At 41.7% G+C, this 21,799-nt stretch overlaps 1 protein-coding gene and 1 pseudogene across 1 annotated transcript; both read left to right on the top strand.

Moving 5' to 3' along the window:
- Window positions 1–8,455: 8,455 nt before the first annotated feature.
- On the top strand, window positions 8,456–11,539 carry LOC112081289 (large ribosomal subunit protein eL38). The gene is made up of 5 exons (XM_024147662.2): window positions 8,456–8,543; window positions 8,751–8,777; window positions 9,452–9,512; window positions 9,715–9,837; window positions 11,465–11,539. The coding sequence occupies exons 2-5, from the start codon at window positions 8,775–8,777 to the stop codon at window positions 11,488–11,490; spliced, it is 213 nt and encodes a 70-aa protein (XP_024003430.1). The 5' UTR covers window positions 8,456–8,543; window positions 8,751–8,774; the 3' UTR covers window positions 11,491–11,539.
- Window positions 11,540–13,199: 1,660 nt separating this feature from the next.
- Window positions 13,200–21,799, top strand: part of LOC111977997 (protein tweety homolog 2-like) — a 115,901-nt pseudogene continuing 107,301 nt past the window's right edge.

Raw genomic sequence — 21,799 nt, 5'->3', positions numbered from 1 at the left:
GCAGTCAGGTTTGGAGTGAACCAAGGGCTATATCTGTTCTTAGTTGTATTTTTTGAAAGGGGCATGCTTATTTAAGATGGTGAGGAAATAACTTTTAAAGAACGACCAGGCATCCTCGACTGACGGGATGAGGTCAATATCCTTCCAGGATACCCGGGCCAGGTCGTTTAGAAAGGCCTGCTCGCAGAAGTGTTTTAGGGAGCGACAATATCTATGAGGGTGCCCATGTTTACGGATTTAGGGTTTGTACCTGGTGGGTTCCTTGATAATTTGCTTGAGTTTGAGGGCATCTAGCTTAGATTGTAGGACTGCCGGGGTTTTAAACATATCCCAGTTTATCCCAGTTTAGGTCACCTAGCAGAACGAACTCTGAAGTTAGATGGGGGGCAATCAATTCACATATGGTGACCAGGGCACAGCTGGGAGCTGAGGGGGGTCTACAACAGTGAGAGACTTATTTCTGGAGAGATACATTTTTTAAATTAGAAGCTCGAACTGTTTGGGCATAGACCTGCAAAGTATGGCAGAACTTTGCATGCTCTCTCTGAAATAGATTGCAACTCCTCCCCCTTTGGCAGTTCTATCTTGACGGAAAATGTTGTAGTTGGGGATGGAAATCTCAGAATTTTTGGTGGCCTTCCTAAGCTAGGATTCAGACACGGCAAGGACATCAGGGTTGGCGGAGTGTGCTAAAGCAGTCAGTAAAACAAACTTAGGGAGGAGGCTTGATGTTAACATGCATGAAACCAAGGCTTTTACGGTTACAGAAGTCAACAAATGAGTGCGCCTGAGGACACACAGGGCCTGGTTAACCTTTACATCATCCGAGGAACAGAGGAGGAGTAGGATGAGGGTACAACTAAAGGCTATCAAAACTGGTTGTCTAGTGCGTTTGGGACAGAGAATAAAAGGAGCAGATTTCTGGGCGTTGTAGAATAGATTCAGGGCATAATATACAGACAGGGGTATGCCCTGAATCTGTACCCGCACCGGGTACAGTGGAGGTAAACCTAGGCATTGAGTGACGAAGAGAGGTTGCATCTCTGGACGCACTAGTTATAGTGGGTGAGGTTACAGCATGTGTGGGAGGTGGAACAAAAGAGGTATCTGAGGCATGTTGAGTGGGGCTAGGGGCTCCGCAGTAAAATAAAACAATGATAACTACCTTAAACAACAGTATACAAGGTATATTGACATTTGAGAGAGACATAAAGCGAGGCATAAAGCACAGGTGTTGATTGGGAGAGCTAGCTAAGACAACAACAGGTAAGACAACAGCTAATCAGCAAAGACAACAACAGGTGAATGGGCGATGAATGGCCTAGAGCACATGTGTCAAACTCAAGGCCCGCGGGCCAGATGTGGCCCGCCAGGTCATTTTATGTGGCCCGCGAGAGCTTAAAAGTTTTGAGTGTCTAAAAAATAAATACCAAAAAATAATATTAAGAGCGTGCTTTGACCAAAAACTACATTCCCACAATGCCTTTCGACTACGCTAGCCACGGCAGTGTCCCATGCCAAACGAGTGGAATTGAGGATATAAATAATGATCCCAAAATGTCCAGAAAGAGAAAAGTTGATGCAGACGGAAGACTGTTTCAAGAAAGATGGGAAAGGCGAATACTTGTTTGTGCTTCAAGGAGAAAGACCGGTATGTCTTTTGTGTTACGAGGCGGTGTCGGTTGTCAAAAGAGTACAATCTGCGTCGACATTTTGACACCAAACAACGGAGCTAAGTACGCTAAAGCTAGCCTTCAAGAAAAGCAACAAATTGCCCAAGAATTAAAAAGGCAAACTGCGGTCGCAGCAGAGTTTGTTCATGAAATCCACAGCCAAAAACGAGGCCGCGGTGAAAGCTAGCTTCATTGTGGCTGAAAATCGCCCACGCTTCAAGTCTTTTTCAGAGGGAGCGTTTTTGAAGCAGTGCATGCTGAGGTCTGTGAGCAGGTGTGTCCCGACCAGTTACAGACTTTTAAAAATGTCAGTTTATCAAGAAACACCATCGCCGACCGAGTGAAGGAACTAGCAGAAAATCTTACAACACAGCTGGCCGAGGAGACACGCAGCTACACAGCTTTTTCATTAGCTGTTGATGAAAGCACAGAACACGGACACAGCGCAGTTATCAATTTTTATTAGAGGCTCTCTCTATCACTGAGGAGCTGTTGGATGTGGCTGCAATGCATGGGACCACGACGGGACAGAACATTTTTGATGCGGTAGAGAAGTCCGTAAGTAAAAATGCATTGCAGTGGGAAAACTTGGTAGGATTAACTAGACGGTGCATACCGGCAATGTGTGGAGGAAAAGGTGGCTTGGTTGACTTGAAGGGAAAATGCAAAAAATGAACTGTCACACGCCTTTGATACGTATCATTGCATTATCCATCAAGAAACTTTGTGTGGGAAGGTGCTGGGGATGGAGGACTTGTGACCACAGTCATGAAAAACAGTGAACTTCATTCGGCGCGTTGGCCTGAATCACCGTCAGTTCCAGCAGTTTTTGCTGGAGATGGGCTCGAACACGGGGATGTGCTGTACCATACAGAAGTGCGGTGGCTGAGTAGGAGCAAGTCTTCAAGCGATTTTCGAGCTCAGGAAAGACATTGCTCTTTTATGTCAGATAAAGGAAAAACTCATGTCTGAACTATCAGATCCAAAGTGGATGTGTGACTTTGCTGTGTTGTGTGACATAACCGACCATCTCGCCCAGCTGAATCAGAAGCTGCAGGGACGCAAACAAGTCATCACGCAGATGTCCGACACGATCACGGCTTTCCAGCGTAAATTGGACTTATGGATGTGGCAAGTGAAACAGGACAATCTTGTTCACTTTCCTGTTTGTCAGAGCATGTCAGCCTCATTTCCCGAGACTTTTTCATGTGCTCAGTTGGCTACCAAACTGAGCTGGTTAAAGACTGAGTTTGATCGGCGCTTCTGACTTCAGAGCACAACAGTCTGGCTTTGACATCTTTGCCAATCCTTTCTCCACCGATGTCTGCACTGCACCCCAAAACCTTCAGATGGAGCTAATTGAGCTTCAAAGCGACAGTGGCCTGAGAGCAAAGTTTCAGGATGCTACAATCCAGGACTTTTACCGTCTGCTGCCTCCTGGTTTGATGCCACAGCTTCGACTTCATGCTGCCCGTGTTCTGTCCATGTTTGGGAGCACCTATCTGTGCGAACAGTTTTTTTCCATAATGAATCTGAACAAAAACAAGCACAGATCACGCCTCACGGATGACAACCTCCATGCTGTTCTACGCATTGCCTCAGCACAGGACCTAAAACCAGACATTGACACACTGGTAACGGGAAAACGGTGTCAGACATCTGGTCAGAAAACACACAGGCAAGCATTTTTTTTTTAACTTAATTAAAATATAATAAAATGTAATTCAACCAAGAAGAAGAACAGTTAAACTGTGTGCAATTTAATGATTGTGCTTGCATTTTGTTTTGTGTTTATCATTTTCAGAACATGATCAATCGATAGTAGAGAGAGAATCCACTTGGTGTGTTCAAGGACAGGCAGCATCTCCTCATCAAAGACTAACCGAAAAACTTGACCAATATAGTTGTGAACTGAGTCAACCTTTATTTTGGTATTTTTAGTTGATTACATATTATTTATGTGTAGCTGCTGTAGTAATTATTTAATGTTTGCAGGTTTATGTGTGTATGCAGACAAATTGTTGTCATCAAACCATCAGTTGGGTGCAAGGCTGTGTGCAGCCTTTTTTTGTAAAATGCTACATGTGTCATACATGTTCTTTGCAGCTCAGTTTTATGTTATTTTTCTTTATTCACTTGGACAGTTTGATCCTTCATTAATGGAGTTGTGGGTTTTCATAAGCTGACAATTTAAAAGGATTTATGTTAYAGCTACAAGCAAACATATATTTTCTATGCAACTGTAATTGTCACTTGAATAAGTTATAATAAATAATGAGTTATTTAACATTAAGGAGGAGTTACATTTATTTTACATTACATTCGATTACATTTATAAGTTACATCGGGCCCTTTGAGGACAGCCATTATGCTGATGTGGCCCTCGGTGAAAATGAGTTTGACACCCCTGGTAGAGGGTCAGTTAACTACACACATGGCCTGAGTTCGAAGCTGGGGCCATCATTTAAACAAAATGGAGTACCGTGATTAATGAACAGTCCAGCAGGCATCAGCTATGTAGCCAGGTGATCATAGGGTCCAGTGAACAGCAATAGATGAAACAGTGAAGCCGTTAGGTAGTCGTTACTATGCTAGCAAGCGGGAGACACAGCGTTCATAAAGATAGCAGGCCGGGGCTAGCAGAAGCGTCTTGACCAACGTCCGGCCAAGCCCGGTTTGCTAGCCGGGAGATGAGCCTGGCTCGAGGCTAACTGGTGTTAGCTTCAGGACAAGGGCGTTAGCCACTATAGCCACTCAGTAGCAGCTAGCTAGCTGCGATGATCCGATGCAAAGGTCCAGAGCTTACGTCAGGAATCCGGTGATGTAGTGGCTTCTAGTCGTGTTAGTGAAGAGTCCAGGAGGCATCAGCTGTGTAGCCGAGTGATCATAGGGTCCACTGAGCAGGCCGGGTGATGGGCCTGGCTAAAGGCTAGCGTCGGGGCTGGGCCAATCGGTAGCAGCTAGCTAGCGGCGATGATCTGGAGTAATGGTCCAGGGCTTAGAACAGGAATCTGGTGATGTAGTGGAGAAAAGCAGTCCGGTATGCTCAGGGTTTTTATTTTTAATTTTTATTATAAACACAACAAATAGAAAAAAATAGAAATATACAAACAAGAGTACATAAACCTAACAGACAGGGGTATTACATATCAAGATTCATTTTCAATTTGTTAAATACTTTTATGGTGCATATTGCTTTTTTGTTTTTACATTTACTGATCATTTCAAAATAATATTTTAATTCTGTCTTAAATAATGTGAAAAGGGGTTTGTTCTCTGCCCACTTCATTTTATGGATAAAGAATCTTCCATGAAAGATAAATAAATGAACAATGAAAGTTAAATCAGGGTCCATATCATTTGGATCAAAATAAAACATAATATTTACATTTACGTCATTTAGCAGACGCTCTTATCCAGAGCGACTTACAAATTGGAAAGTTCATACATATTCATCCTGGTCCCCCCGTGGGAAATGAACCCTGGTCCCCCTGTGGGAATTGAACCCACAACCCTGGCGTTGCAAGCGCCATGCTCTACCAACTGAGCCACACGGGACCATATCAGAGTCTTTCAGATTAACATTAATAGTTGTTTCTTTTAAAATAAAAACTTCTAACTCACTCAAATCTTCTGACATAAGAACAGTCCCAAAATAAATAGTCAAGAGTTTCTGGGTCACAACCACAAAATACACATTTGTTATCAATAGCTATTTTAAATCTGTGTATAATAAAGGTCTTTACAGGGTAGAGTCTATGAATGAGTTTGTATGATACTTCTTTCACCTTATTAAATATACAATATTTACCAGACAACAACGAAACTTTGTTCCAGTTCACTTGTCCTAGGGCTGCATTCCAGTACATTTTAGCAGAGGGAATAGTAACATAGTTTCCTTATATACATGTGATTACATTTATAGTTTAAAATGTCAATTCCTTCCAATTGTATTGAGGCTACAAAATCCTCAACAATTGCACTTGGAGTAGTGTTATATTCTCCTAAAAGAAGAATAGCACCTTTAGGGACAGCTCTAACAATTTGGTACTCCTCAGGAGTGAATGTAACATTGTGTGTTCTGATAAATTCTGGATAATCATATAGTTGTCCATCATTATTCAATAATTGTTCAATCCAAATAAGGTTGTTGTCAAACCAGTTCTGGAAAAATAACGACTTGTTTTTGTATTTTATGTCTTTATTATTGTATACCTATGTGGGGAAAAATTGTGTTTGTACATGAGGTTCCAAATTAGAAGTTCTTGTTTATGAAAGTTTGCAAGCTTAATAGGGATTTTGCCCATATCAAAGTTGCATTTGAGTAAGAATTCTAGACCACCAATCTGTTGGAATATTAAATTAGGGATGATATTCCAAATGCAATCTATATTTCTTAAACAGTGTTGTATCCATGTAATCTTAAATATTATATTAGAGGTTGTAAACTCCAGAGCATTCAACCCTCCTACACTTTGGGTGCTACATATTACCACTTTTCTTAAATAATGAGGTTTATTCCTCCATATGAAGTTACATAATTTAGTATCAACCATTTTAGTTACTGACAGAGGAACATCCAAGGTAAGGGAGGTATAAACTAATCTGGACAGACCTTCAGATTTTGATAAAAGTACACATCCAGATAAAGAAAGATCTCTTAATAACCAGGAGTTAAATCTCTTTCCAATTTTCTCTGCAATAGGAGAGACATTTAAGTTGCCCCTTTCTTTCTGATCTTTGCTAACTTTAATACCAAGATATGTGATCATATCTTTTACAGGGATATTACATACTGAGTTTAAGTCAAATCTTTTCAACGCAAATAATTCACATGTCCTAATATTCAGAGATAAAGCTGATACATGTGAGAAGGCATTAATACACTCAATAGCTTTCCTGACTTCATTATGATCTTTTAAAAAATGGTGGTGTCGTCAGCCAATTGTGAACATTTTATCTCTTTGTCTTGTATCTGAATACCCCTAAAACTATCCTTATTTATATGAAGTGTCATAACTTGTGACCAATAAAAATAAGAAAGGAGAAATTGGGCATCCTTGTTTAATTCCACGTCTAATGTTGAATCTCTGTGAAGTTTCATGGGATAATTTAACAGAGCTGTTACTATTATTGTAAAGTGTCTTAATTACACTTTGAAAATATTGACCAAAATCAAAAAATTGAAGTCTCAAAAAGAAAATGTTAAACTGTATCAAATGCCTTGTAAAAGTCTACAGATAAAATAAAGCTATCTTCCATAATGTGCTCATTGTAGTCTATCAAGTCCAATACTAGTTGAATATTATTACATATATGTCTGCCCTTCATAAAACCAGACTGGGTATCATCAATGATTTGGTCAAGACCATTTTTAAGTCTTTCTGGAAAGATGGATGCAAGTAGCTTTCCATCATTGTTCATTAATGTGATTGGTCTCCAATTTTCTAACACCATAGAATCTTTGTTTGATATGCTAACATGGCACCCAAACCGGCTGTGCGTGTGCGCCATCGTGCGCTATCCTGCTTAAATGTATTTCCCCCCCCCACACCAACGCGATCATGACACGCAGGTTAAAATATCAAAACAAACTCTGAACCAATGACATTAATTTGGGGACAGGTCGAAAAGCATTAAAATGTATGGCAATTTAGCTAGTTAGCTTGCACTTGCTAGCTAACGTTAATTTGTCCTATTTAGCTAGCTTGCTGTTGCTAGCTAATTTGTCCTGGGATATAAACATTGAGTTGTTATTTTACCTGAAATGCACAAGGACCTCTACTCCAACAATTAATCCACACAAAAAATGGCCAACCGAATCGTTTCTAGTCATCTCTCCTCCTTCCAGGCATTTTCATGTTTAACTTATATGGTGATCGCATCTAAACCTTCATTGTATTACTACGACTACCGGCAAAACAGTTCGTTTTTCAATCACCCACGTGGGTATAACCAATGAGGAGATGGCACGTGGGTACCTGCTTCTATAAACCAATGAGGAGATGCAAAACTAAGATTTGTCCAAGCTAAAAGCGGCTGGTGTTTGAGCTAAAGGTAAAGGCAGCTAGCAGTGGTTAACAATGACTAAATAGAAGAAAAAATATATATGACTAAATAGCTAGTAGCTAATCAGCTGGTTAGCATCTGATGGAGGTTCTAGCTATAAGGTCTAAAAAATAGCAGATCCGTATCACATTGGGTGAGACTGGTTGCCGAAAGGTATTGTAATGACCCGGCTGGGTCATAAAGGGAAAAGAGACGGACTCTAGGTGTGCAGGTCAGAACACAGGTTTATTCATAAACTGGGCTATTGTTCCGGCCACAACCCACGCCGCTAAATGCCGAACGTACACAATATTACCCTGTCGGGTCAAGAGTCACTCTCATAGGAACAGATCAAGGCACGAACAGAAGAGCGAACAATGAGACAGTAATCCCTATTTATGCATTTCCAAATCCCGCGGTATTACCCATCATACCCCCCCAACCTTTCCATCTGTCCTGACATATTTAACCCCTGCTAGTAGCCATGGGAACCATAACACACCCACAAACACAGAACACAATACCGGGTCGTTACAGTATATTTAATTTTAAAATGGAAAAAGAGATTGAAATATACCAAAAAAAGACGAAAAAACTAAATGTACACGGGACAACGACAAACACGTCTGCACTGCTGGATCAGAAGTTTGCAAATTGGTTATTGTTTCTGGGAAAATAAAAAGTACATGTTTAAGTAAGGATAAATGAGTGAAGAGAAAGTCGTTCGTCTTACATTTGTCCTCCATGGTATGCCGTAGCTTGAACTATAAATTTTACGTCAGCGGAAGTTCCGTCCTCTTCGTCCCCTCGCTTGCAGGCTGTGTAAGTTGTATATTTTTTTTCCATACAGTCAATATCACATTTATAATCATCCTCCATCCTTCATTTAACTGCATAATATGCCCCCAAAATTATTAAAGAATGATCTTACAACAATGTAACCATATAATAAACCTAGTATTAGTTTTGAATTGCTTGTTCTACTGAAATTATCTGCATTCTGACCCTTAACCTTCTACGGTCTTTCAGGCTTCAGTCCGCTGACACGGCAAGATGGTGAGGACCATTTTCTTAGAATTTTAATTACGTGGCTAACTGTTCATGGCAGATTTGTTTAGTAAGCTTACTGTTAGCTATTTCGTTGCGACCGTTGCTATCTGTTTGCCTGGTTGTTACCTGTGTAACTAGTTAGCCAGCATTATCTAGCCGAGTAGGCTACTAGTTAGTACAGGCCAATTCCGGTGCGACCTAGTAAAGTTGCCAGTACACGAGTGGCTAGCTAACTTAAACTGATGTTGTGTAACTATTTCGTTAGTAACTGAAATGTCAACGAGTCGAGTGGTGATAGTTACAGTGAAAGGCAGCTACAACTGTCATCGTGAGTTGTAACGAGCTAACTAGCGAACGTTAGCCTGGCTAACCAGCATGTCTTAGCAAGTTGTCCAACCATCACAGGCTCTCTCGTGCTTGTGATGCATTTACACGCTTGCCAGAATAAAGGTGGACCTAGTGCTAAGTTCTGATATAACCAGAATCTTTAGTTCCACCGGTCCACTGACAATCCGCAGATAACTTTCATTTAGTTAGCCATCTAGCCAAGAGAGAATAATAACAAGCTAAGTCAGCAATGAGACTGTCATGCCATGTTAGCTAAGGTTTTTGCGTTGAGTTAACCCCTGTAGTGGTGGTTGTTGCTTATTTATACTTATTATTTACCTGTTGTATTTCAGCCACGAAAAATAGAAGAAATAAAAGATTTCCTGCTTACAGCAAGGAGGAAGGATGCCAAGTGTAAGTATTACATTGTTGCCCACATGCTCTGCTCATCTGACAATTGAATCAGGTATTGTGCACTAGTCAGTACACTCAATGTGGAGTTTGTTAACGCTTATGTCTTTATCATTTCTGCACCCACATAGGATTCTGTCTGGGAACGCTGACTACGAACCATAGTGTTGAATGTTCAGATTGCTTCTTGTTTATTATCCCACAGCCGTAAAGATCAAGAAGAACAAGGACAATGTCAAGTTCAAGGTGCGTTGCAGCCGGTACCTGTACACCCTCGTCATCACAGACAAGGAGAAGGCAGAGAAGCTGAAACAGTCACTGCCCCCAGGTAAGATGCTCAACTTTCATCACATGGAATCTGGCATGTTGTGGTTGGTAATTGGCACAAGGAGTCTGAAATCTGTTTTATAGGACCATCTCTCAAAACCATGAATCCTGTAGTCTGGTGACAATGTCCAGTCTATAAAGATGTTATTGTCAGTGCGGAGTGGTTACAAATTGAACGTGATTAAGTAATCTGATCTATTACTATGCAAGTTGTCCAAACACCACATGTTTGGTGCATTTGCACACTTGCTAGGAGAGTAAGGATAGACCAAATGCTTAGTTTCAACTTCATCAGAAATTGAGTTCCACCGGTGCATGGATGTATATTCCTTAATGCTTTGAGCTGTCTGGGAATATTGTTGGCCCCCCCCKAAAAAATATCTGATAGATGAACGCTGCTTGCTTCCATTGCCGCTGAAGATTTTTGTGAAACTGACAGCGTTTTAACTATTTTGGAAGATATGAAAAAGACAATCATATCAGTTAAAAATATAAAGTTCCCAGTTTATGCAACAACAAAAAAACCTCTATAAGAGGTTATAAAAATAGGTTATATTTCACTCAACATTCCATGACGTACACTAAGGAATTGTTGGCAGAATAGGTAGTTGCAGTTCAATGCATGATTTAATATAACTCAACAATACTTTTCTTGGTAGTCCAAAACATATTGTTCTCAGGTTGTTTATTTATTTATTTTTATTTAACCAGGTAGGCCAGTTGAAACAAGTTCATTTACAACTGCGACCTGGCCAAGATAAAGCAAAGCAGTGCGACACAAACACAGTTACACATGGAATAAACAAACGTACAGTCAATAACACAATAGAAAAAGGTATATACAGTGTGCAAATGGCATGAGGTGGTAAGGCAATAAATAGGCCACAGTAGCAAAGTTATTACAATTTAGCAAATTAACACTGGTGTGATAGATGTGCAGATGTGGAAATACTGGTGTGCAAAAATGTAAATAAAAATAAAGTAAATAACTGCTAGCAAACATCCAGTGCAAAGTGAATGATAGCAGGTCTGTGGCAAATGTCTTGTTTTCATGAAGGCCTACTGTAGCTCTGATTGGCTATGGCGCACTGGTCTGCGTAGACTCTGTTCCTATTTACTGCAGTATCTATTAATTGTTCAAAAACATTGCTGCTTTCCCATTCTATGTTGCTATAGAATTTTTGCTAATGCCTTAGTATATGTTATTCCCAAACTTTTTGAGAATTTATTAACTTGACCATATCTAAGTGGTCGCTTGTCAGAAAATGTTTTAAAGTGTCGTTCTTCCTGGGGGTGTATATGAACAGATTTGAATAAGATTTCATGTCGCTAAAATGTTGCAGTTCCCTTTTTTAAATTGATTTATACTCTTTCCTGAACCCCCAACTGTAATATGCTTTTATCTAGAGCAGTTATGGTTAAGTGCCTTGCTCAAGGACATATCAACAGATGTTTCCCAAAATCTGCTCAGGGATTTGAACAAGCGAACTTTCGCTTGTCTTCCTACTGCCAGTAGCATTTCTAATAATGTCAAGTCTATCAAGTTTGTAGCTTGGTCACTCAAAGCATGTTTTGTGAATGAGCATGATTCATGTAATGTAGTTTCTAACCAGCTCATCTCTTTTCAGGTCTGGCTGTGAAGGAGCTCAAGTAGAGGACTATCTTCGTGTACAGTAAATTGTAATAAAAAGAGGAAAACCATTTTGTCTTTGTCATGCCTGTTATGTTCCACTACAGTAAATGATCTATATTCATGTGTGACATGCTTAGTGGCTCTATTTTGGAAGAAGGCAAAAACAAATGTCTGCCAAATGAAGTGACTGGATTATCTAAGAGCTGGTTTCCCAGACAGATTAAACCTGGTCCTCAGATTTAAGGACTTCCTCCAATGATTTTTGTTGTTGTACCTGTCCTATTGCAGTGATATCCCAAGTATAAATACGATGAAGTACACTAAAGGGTAAAACAAATGTTTTGTATTAGTGTTTTTTAGACAACTGCAACCTTTAAGGAGTTGGGCATTCAAGAGTTGGTTTGATTGGAAGTTGTGATGTCATCGGCTTCCCCCTTGCTTGAGGAGCACTAGAGAACACAAGAGGGAAGGCCCACCCCCACTGGTGCTGTCATGACTTGCATGGATCACCTGTTGAGATGTCTAATCGGGTGTTTAATGATGTGACGAAGAGACGGCTGCTGTTGAAGATTCACCATCGAGGGTGCTCTTGGTCCAGGACTAGGCTTACTCATTGACTGGGAAACTGGCCCTAAACAAATTTGACAAGTTATCTGTGGTGGAGTCAAACCAGTTACTACACAGGCTCTCTTCCAATAAATAGTCAAATGATGTAACCACATCTACATTGTTTGGGGAGGTGACTACTAATGTGGTAACATTACTTACACACATCCAATCACTTATAGCCCTGCACTTACTTCATGGACTGGTGGATTTAAATACAAATATGCTTCTGGAAGTGACTAGATGAAGAACCTGCCATTATTACAGATGCAGTACTATTACTTTACCCACACTGCCATTTCATGGATTTGGGACAAGAATTATGTATATAGACTTAGTGATCAATCTGATGGTTAGGGTATTTACATGCTAATTATGACTAATTGAAAGGTGTAGATGGGCAGTCTAGTTTCTTTTGGCATGGTTAGCTGAAGCCTGCACAGTAAGTTGTGAACAGCGATCTGATCAATTCGCTATGAACTCAAGTAGGCCTAAGGGCAGTACCATTGACATGCAGGTGTAGGGCTAAAGTTCTCCATGTCAGACTAGTGCATAGTCAGAATCAGCCTCGTGAGACTCATCCACTTCATACAGAATGTTCTGAAGGTTGAGACTTCAGATATTCGCCTTGTCACAGCATGCTCAAATGTTATTTAGTGTTTTGCTTTATTTGTTGGAATGACCATAGCATTGGCTACTGTCTACTACAAACTAGACAGACCACTTCGCCACTGATATGCTAGGATACATAAAGGTTTGCGTCTCAAATGGCACACTATTCTATATACGTTGCACTACTTTTGACCCGAGATTTATGGGTATTAAATCAAATTAGTAGACTATAAGGAATAGGGTGCCATTTTGTTATTTAAAATATTGTAAGGTTTCGGGATAGAAAGTTAGAACCCATTCTTCAGTTCCCTGTCTCAACACTGGGTCATTGTCCAGCAGCTGTGTGCAGACTGGAAAAAGACTCAAACTGCGCCGTATAACTACGGTAATTATATCAATTGTGTGTTATTTCCATGGCACGTTGGTAAACTTTGACAGATTCTGCATGTGAGTTTTTTTACACTAGATGGGAGTGTTGCAAACTCAATGGGAGCTACCCAGATATCGATGTTGCTTTTGCGGACATTTAATAATTATTCTATATTTGGCATATACCTATATATTTTTTCATAAACTTGAGTATCCATTTACCACGTGCCGAGCCTTACTTTTCCCAATTACATTTTTTTCATTACTATTCGTGTTCCTGCTTTCAGGTTCTGCGTTTTTTCGCTTTGTCTCCAGCGACTCTTATTCCTACGCGCTCTCGTGTAGGGACGGCCCTTGGAATGACTGGACCAGCAGACGGTAGCGGTAGGATGGCTGTGGTTGAAACGGGCTGACCGGGCACGGTGTGCTAATTTTCTTTTTCACGGATAATTTTGGGATGCTTTCCTTTAACGATCTCCCTACATCTTTTGTCTACTGTGCGTGTGAACGAGTTTACATTATCCAGCATGCTTTTTCATTACAGTTTATAGCTTTGTTACAGAAGACGGGACGGAGCTGTCCGTTTACGAAAGAAGACTACTAGATCTTGGATAATTAAACTCGGGCGAGGATGTCTTCAATACGGGAGGATTATATGGCACCTTGGTGGACATATTGGCTACACAATTTCCCTCACGTCAACTTGAACTTCCAGCCCATCGACAACACGTTCACTCCCCAGGATCAGAACTACCAGCAGGTTCGTGGTAGACACCGAGATTAGGCCCACGCGGGTCTCATAATCTCCATCCCAATTGGCACCGACCTTAATCCCAATATATTGCACAATTTTTGACCATGGCCTTCAGAGCTCTGATCAAACGCAGTGCCCTATAAAAGTAATGGTAGGATGCCATTTGGGATTAAACCATAACATGCTGGTGGTTCCCACTTTTTCAGCAAGATGCTAGACATTTGTGAATAGTCATCTGAGAGATAGTGTACCCCAGAAAGGACATTATCTTGTTTGTAAATATCAAAGATTAAATGTAATGTTGCAAGTAGCCTTAACATTGCATTGTAGTCTGTCCTGTGTAGGCCGACCATACTTCTGCTGTTGGCAGAAATTCTCAGATTAAGCAATTAATTAATTAATTAAAATCACGCAAATTTTTCAAAATAAAAGTCTGAAACTATGTCTAAAGCCTGGTCACAGCCTGAGGAAGCCATTGGAAAAGGAACCTGGTTGATGCCGCGTACCTTCATAATGCCGGTTCCTCTCTCCGGTTGCCTCTGCTCTCCTAACTGCCTCCAGCTGTTCCCATGGGAGGCGATCTTTTCCAGCCAGGATCTCCTCCCATGTGTAGCAACCCTTGCTGTCCAAAACGTCCTCCCATGTCCATTCCTCCTTCGTGCGCTGCTGCTGCTTTCTCCACCGCTGCTTGGTCCTTTGTTGGTGGGTGATTCTGTAACGATTGTTCTCCTCCTCGTCTGAGGAGGAGCAGGGATCGGACCAAAACGCAGCTTTTGTGGAGTACATAATGAATTTATTCAAACAAGACGAACACGAAGCACACTTGAATAAATTACAAAATAACAAAAACGACGTAGACCGACCTGGACATGAGAACTTACATAACACGAAGAACGCACGAACAGACTAAACAAACGAAACAGTCCCGTGTGGTACAGACACGGAAGACAATCACCCACAAAAAAACGGTGTGAACAGCCTACCTTAATATGGTTCTCAATCAGAGGAAACGTAAAACACCTGCCCCTGATTGAGAACCATATCAGGCTAATTAACAATGAACCTAAACATAGAAACACATAACATAGAATGCCCACCCAGCTCACGTCCTGACCATACTAAACAAAGACAAAATAAAGGAAATAAGGTCAGGAACGTGACATAATTAAATCTATGATTTGATAGAGCAGTCTGACTGAGCGATGGTAGGCACCAGCATGCTCGTAAGCATTCATTCAAACAGCACTTTCGTGCGTTTTGCCAGCAGCTCTTCGCAATGCTTCAAGCATTACGCTGTTTATGACTTCAAGTCTATCAACTCCTGAGATTAGGCTGGTGTAACCGATGTGAAATGGCTAGCTAGTTAGCGGGTGCGCGCTAATAGCGTTTCAAACGTCACTCGCTCTGAGACTTGGAGTAGTTGTTCCCCTTGCTCTGCATGGGTAACGCTGCTTCGAGGGTGGCTGTTGTCGATGTGTTCCTGGTTCGAGCCCAGATAGCGGCGAGGAGAGGGATGGAAGCTATACCTTTACACTGACAATACTAAAGTGCCTATAAGAACATCCAATAGTCAAAGGTATATGAAATACAAAATGTATAGTGAGAAATAGTCCTATAATTCCTATAATAACTACAACCTAAAACTTCCTACCTGGGAATATTGAAGACTCATGTTAAAAGGAACCACCAGCTTTCATATGTTCTCATGTTCTGAGCAAGGAACTTAAACGTTAGCTTTCTTACATAGCACATGTTGCACTTTTACTTTCTTTTCCAACACTTTGTTTTTGCATTATTTAAACCAAATTGAACATGTTTCATTATTTATTTGAGGCTAAATTGATTTTATTGATGTATTATATTAAGTTAAAATAAGTGTTCATTCAGTATTGTTGTAATTGTCATTATTACAAATAAATTTAAAAAAGTGGCCGATTAATCGGTATCGGCTTTTTTGGTCCTCCAATAACCGGTATCGGCGTTGAAAAATCATAATCGGTCGACCTCTAATTTAGAGGGCAAGTTGGTCAGGATGATATCTATGAGGGTGCCCATGGTTACGGATTTAGTGTTGTACCTGGTAGGTTCCTTGATAATTTGTATGAGATTGAGGGCATATAATTTAGATTGTAGGATGGCTGGGGTGTTAAGCATATCCCAGTTTAGGTCACCTAGCAGAATGAACTTTGAAGTTAGATGGGAGGCAATCAATTCACATATGATGTCCTAGGGAACAGCTGGGAGCTGAGGGGGGTCTATAACAGGAGGAAAAAGTGAGAGACTTATTTCTGGAGAGATTCATTTTTAAAATTATAAGCTCGAACTGTTTGGGCATAGACCTGGAAAGTATGATAGAACTTTGCATGCTCTCTCTGCAGTAGATTGCAACTCCGCCCCCTTTGGCAGTTCTATCTTGTCGGAAAATGTAGTTGGGGATGGAGATTTCAGAATTTTTGTGGCCTTCCTAAACCAGGATTCAGACACTGCTAGGACATCAGGGTTGGCGGAGTGTGCTTAAAGCAGTGAATAAAACAAACTTAGGGAGGAGGCTTCTGATGTTAACATGCATGAAACTAAAGCTTTTACGGTTACAGAAGTCCATAAATGAGAGTACGTTGGGAATTGGTGTGGTGCTGGGGGCAATGTGGCCTGGGTTAACCTCTACATCACCAGAGGAACAGAGGAGGTGTAGGATAAGGGTACGGCTAAAGGCTATAAGAACTGGTCGTCTAGTGCGTTGGGGACAGAGAATAAAAGGAGCAGATTTCTGGGCATGGTAGAATAGATTCAGGGCATAATGTACAGACAAGGGTATGGTAGGATGTGAGTACAGTGGAGGTAAACCTAGGCATTGAGTGACGATGAGAGCGGTTGCGTCCCTGGAGGCACCAGTTAAGCCAGGTGAGGTCTCCGCAAGTGTGGAGGGTGCGACACACAAGCTATCTAAGGCATTTAGGACGGGGCTGGGGTCGAGTGATCATCGGGCCCAATGAGCAGCAATAGGTGAAGTCAGGGGGCCGTTCAGTAGTCGCTACTACGCTAGAGCTGGAGACACGGCGAGCAGGCCGTGGCCAGCAGATGGATCTTCGGCGACGTCTCAACGGAAAAGCCTGTTGAAACCACCTCGGACAATTACGTTGGCAGACCATTCGTGATGGATCAGCAGGGCGCCAATTGGCAAAAGAGGTATTGTAGCCCAAGAATTAGCTGGTGGACCTCTTTGGCTAGCTGGGAGATGGGCCTAGCTCGAGGCTAGCTCAAGCCTAACTGGTGCTTGCTTCAGGACAGAGACGTTAGCCAGGAATAGCCACTCGGATTGCAGCTAGCTAGCTGCGATGATCCAGTGTAAAGGTCCAGAGCTTGCGGTAGGAATCCGGAGATGTGGTAGAGAAAAAGCAGTCTGATATGCTCTGGGTTGATATTGCGCTGTGCAGACTGACAGGTATTGACCGAGCTGAGGCTGGCTGGTGTCCGAGTTAGCGGTGAAGACCGCTAGCAGTGGCTAACTGGCTAGTAGATAGTTAGCTGGCTAGCCTCTGATTGGAGTTCCGGTTCTAAAGTAAAAACATAGCAGATCCGTACCACATTGGGTGAGGCGGGTTGCTGGAGAGTATTTTCAGTCCGTAGATGGAAAGTGAGATAAAAAAAATATACAAAAAAAACGAAACACAAAACACACGTCCGACTGCTACGCCATCTTGGATAACTTCTTGTTTTATACCACACCCAATAACACTTTAGCTATTTATTTAAACCCTTGTTAATGGAAGTAAACCTGTGTGAACATCAGACACAGCATATTTCACATCTCTCTTGTAATCACACACAACACAAAAGATAAGGAAGCTGATGCTTGTGGCTTAGCAGATAGGAATGCCAGAGGAGAGGAGAGTGCCTGACTGTCATGGGGTAAGCTACAGACTGCACACATTGTTTCCTCACACTTCCAAATGACCAGCCTGGCCACCAAGTCCATGGGAGTTTCAGATCTTACTTTCCACAAAGACTGGATTTATTTCAAGGAATGTTGTTTTCTATTGCATACAGTGTAAACTAGACGTCTAAAATGGGGACAGACAGCTTTCAGTACTTTTTCAAAGTGGCTAAAGTGAGACACCCACCCTATATTTGCTGGTTCTAATTAGGTAGGTAATGTGGAGCCTTTTCTGTAGGGGTGAACAAGTTTTAATGGGAAAGCGTTAGTAAGAAAGAAAGGGATGGGGAGAGAGTAGAGAGAGGGATGGGAGAGAGCAGAGAGAGGGAATAGAGGGATAGGAGAGAGCAGAGTGATGGGAGAGATTAGAGAGAAGGAAGAGAGGGATGCAGGGGAGGGGGAAGAGGGATGGGGAGAGTAGAGAGAGAGATGGGGAGAGAGTAGAGAGAGGGATTGGGGAGAGTAGAACGAGGGAAGACAGGGATTGGGGAGAGTAGAGCGAGGGAAGACAGGGATGGGGAGAGAGCAGAGAGAGAGAAGAGAGGGTTGGAAGATAGCAGAGAGAGGGATGGGGAGAGAGCAGAGAGAGGGATGGGGAGAGAGCAGAGAGAGGGAAGATAGGCTAATTGACATAATTTGTGTCATTTGGAGGTGTACCTGTGGATGTATTTCAAGGCCTACCTTCAAACTCAGTGCCTCTTTGCTTGACATCATTGGAAAATCAAAAGAAGTCATCCAAGACCTCAGAAAGAAATTGTAAACCTCCACACATCTGGTTCATCCTTGGGAGCAATTTCCAAATGCCTGAAGGTACCACGTTCATCTGTACAAACAATAGTACGCAAGTATAAACACCATGGGACCACGCAGCCATCATACCGCTCAGGGAGGAGATGCATTCTGTCTTCTAGAGATGAATGTACTTTGGTGCGAAAAGTGCAAATCAATCCCTTAACAACAGCAAATGACCTTGTGAAGATGCTGGAGGAAACGGGTACAAAAGTAGCTGTATCCACAGTAAAACGAGTCCTATAACGACATAACCTGAAAGGCCGCTCAGCAAGGAAGAAGCCACTGCTCCAAAACCGCCATAAAAAATCCAGGCTACGGTTTGCAACTGCACATGGTGACAAAGATCGTACTTTTTGGAGACATGTCCTCTGGTCTGATGAAACAAAAATAGAACTGTTTGGCCATAATGCCCATTGTTATGTTTGGAGGAAAAAGGGGMAGGCTTGCAAGCCAAAGAACACCATCCCAACCGTGAAGCATGGGGGTGGCAGCATCATGTTGTCGGGGTGCTTTGCTGCAGGAGGGACTGGTGTACTTCACAAAATAGATGGCATCATGAGGAAGGAAAATTATGTGGATATATTGAAGCAACATCTCAAGACATCAATCAGGAAGTTAAAGCTTGGTCGCAAATGCGTCTTCCAAATGGACAATGACTCCAAGCATACTTCCAAAGTTGTGGCAAAATGGCTTGAGGACAACAAAGTCAAGGTATTGGAGTGGTCATCACAAAGCCCTTACCTCAATCCTATAGAAAATTTGTGGGCAAAACTGAAAAAGTGTGTGCAAGGAAAGAAGCCTACAAACCTGACTCAGTTACACCAACTCTGTCAGGAGGAATGGGCCAAAATTCACCCATCTTATTGTGGGAAGCTTGTGGAAGGCTACCTGAAATGTTTGACCCAAGTTAAACAATTTAAAGACGCATTTGCAATGCTACCAAATACTAATTGAGTGTATGTAAACTTCTGACCCACTGGGAATGTGATGAAAGATATAAAAGCTGAAATAAATCGATCTCTCTACTATTATTCTGACATTTCACATTCTTAAAATAAAGTGGTGATCCTAACTGACCTAAGACAGGGAATCTTAACTAGGATTTAATGTCAGGAATTGTGAAAACTGAGTTTAAATTTATTTGGCAAAGGTGTATGTAAACTTCCGACTTCAACTGTATATGAAAGGGGTAAGGGGATACCTAGTCAGTTGCACAACTGAATGCATTCAACTAATAGATCATTTGTTGCATTAATTTTGAGGCACAGCTGAGTGAGCATAATTTGCTCTTTTATTTTTACTGGACTGGTGGCCTGCATCTGATGGTCAGTCTGAGGGGAGGTCTAAGCAGCAGTGAGACTGCCTCACCCGACTCACCGTCCCTCCTCTCTCCCTCCCTCCGCTGAGAAAAGAGGATACAGCCATCTAGCTGATGGCGAAACTTAAGTCGCACTGCATTATTTCTGCCTCATGCACAAATTCATGTTAACTCCTATTGCCAGAGAAAGTGAAATATTCCTTGACATGAAAAAAGATACAAGCCACTAATAATAACAACGCAAGCTTATGGAAACACTTTGCTATACTCATTTGTTGCAGCTATAGTGCTAGTTGTAGCGTGAGTAGGGAGAATGCACATTTTATGGCTGAAGTGTTCAACAAAGTGTTGGGAGGGCTGAATAACAACTTAAACATGAACTTACTCATAAAAACAGAAGCTCTTTGCTGTATTCGTTGAGTCTCTCTAGTCATGGTTTTAAAGTCTCACAGCTTTGCTGTGCTTTCAAGGCTTCTTTTTACAGTCTATGGCTCGAGGGAACTGTGCAGACATGGTGAACTGGGCAGTAGCAGTGTGTGGATAAAATCACGAGGGAAGCCATATTACAACCGATGTGTTGTGATAATTGCGTTGTTTGCTCTGTAACCTGTTAATTCATATCCCCTGTGACTGTGATATATATATAGGCCTAAAGGCTGAGACAATAAGACATAGTGGCAGAATAAATTCAACCACACCTTTGTTTCATCACAAAACCGGATAGCAACCTCTGTCCAATGAAGTCCACAAAGCATATTGCATGTACAGGTAACAGACAGTTACATGACCTACAGCATGGTCAAGCAACTTAATTTCCCCGACTTTTTCGGACCACTGAACAACTATTGATTTAGAACCACTGACAGTTACCGCAAGTCACAAAGAAAACAGGAGCTGCCTCCACCATTCCAGCACCATTTCAACTTCAACGTTTCAACATCATCAAATCACCTTTGCTTAGTCTAATACAGTGACATCTAAACAATTGAGTCCAGTTTAATGTAAGTTAAATATGATGTGGCTGTCCATGGTTCTCATTTCTGCGTGTGTGTGTGTGCGTGAGCGTTCGTGCAAGTAGAAAAAATGTTGACTAAAGAAACGCCAATGCCATCCTCTCTTTCATGTTGATGAAACGGTCTAACACTTTGTCATACAGTACACGCTTTTAGTGGGGGTTTTTGTGCCAGGGGCACAACAATGTATGAATAAATGGTTGGATCAGAATCGCCATTATAATCATTGGCCAGTATGGAGAATTTTGTAAAACCACAGTCCAGCTCAATCTTCATCCATAGCTAATTTTGGAAAGGGCTAATTTTAGCTAGCTAGCCACCGGAGGACAACACAATGAGATGCAACAATTAAAGTTTTACTGTCAATGACGTATGCTCTCAATGGGATTTGATAGGAGTGACGCCAAAATCCAAGCTGGCTTCCCTTGACACTTTATTTTGGTGCGCCTGACCATTCACAGTTGAGCTCACTCAGTTTAGCTCGATGCCGATTGGCACATTTTTTTTATACCTTTTTTATCAATGGAGGCCAAATGCTCACTGGCTTCCCTTGCCTTCAATGCTACGGGCGGCAACAATGTCATACTCGTTTGGACCAGACAGCATCAGATAGATGGCTTACACGTAGAGAGACAGAGGGGTGCTTTCTCCTGTGAGATACATTCAGCCTCTTGCCAATTGAAAGAAAATGATGAGAGACGAAAGATCACTTTTTTTATAAATATTTTTTTCTTGGTCACTTTTTTGGGGAAGCCTTGCTTCCCTTGAATACACACCTCTGGAATACACACCTCTTTGCCAGCAATAGGACTATAATTGCAGTTGACTTGCTTCCTTGGCCTGCCGGGTAGGCGGAGTTCTACCTTCAGACACATGAAATGGTTCAAAATGGGCACACTTGGCCTTCTCGATGCTAGGGCTGCTGAATCAAG

The sequence above is a fragment of the Salvelinus sp. IW2-2015 genome, linkage group LG18, assembly GCF_002910315.2.
Source record: "Salvelinus sp. IW2-2015 linkage group LG18, ASM291031v2, whole genome shotgun sequence".
In the NCBI taxonomy this organism is placed as follows: Eukaryota; Metazoa; Chordata; class Actinopteri; order Salmoniformes; family Salmonidae; genus Salvelinus; species Salvelinus sp. IW2-2015.
This window is presented reverse-complemented; position numbering and strand designations above follow the sequence as displayed.

Coding starts and splice junctions, on each gene's coding strand:
- LOC112081289 (XM_024147662.2), top strand. Junction 9,513..9,714: donor AAGGAGGAAGGATGCCAAGT/GTAAGTATTACA, acceptor ATTATCCCACAG/CCGTAAAGATCAAGAAGAAC. Junction 9,838..11,464: donor GAAACAGTCACTGCCCCCAG/GTAAGATGCTCA, acceptor ATCTCTTTTCAG/GTCTGGCTGTGAAGGAGCTC.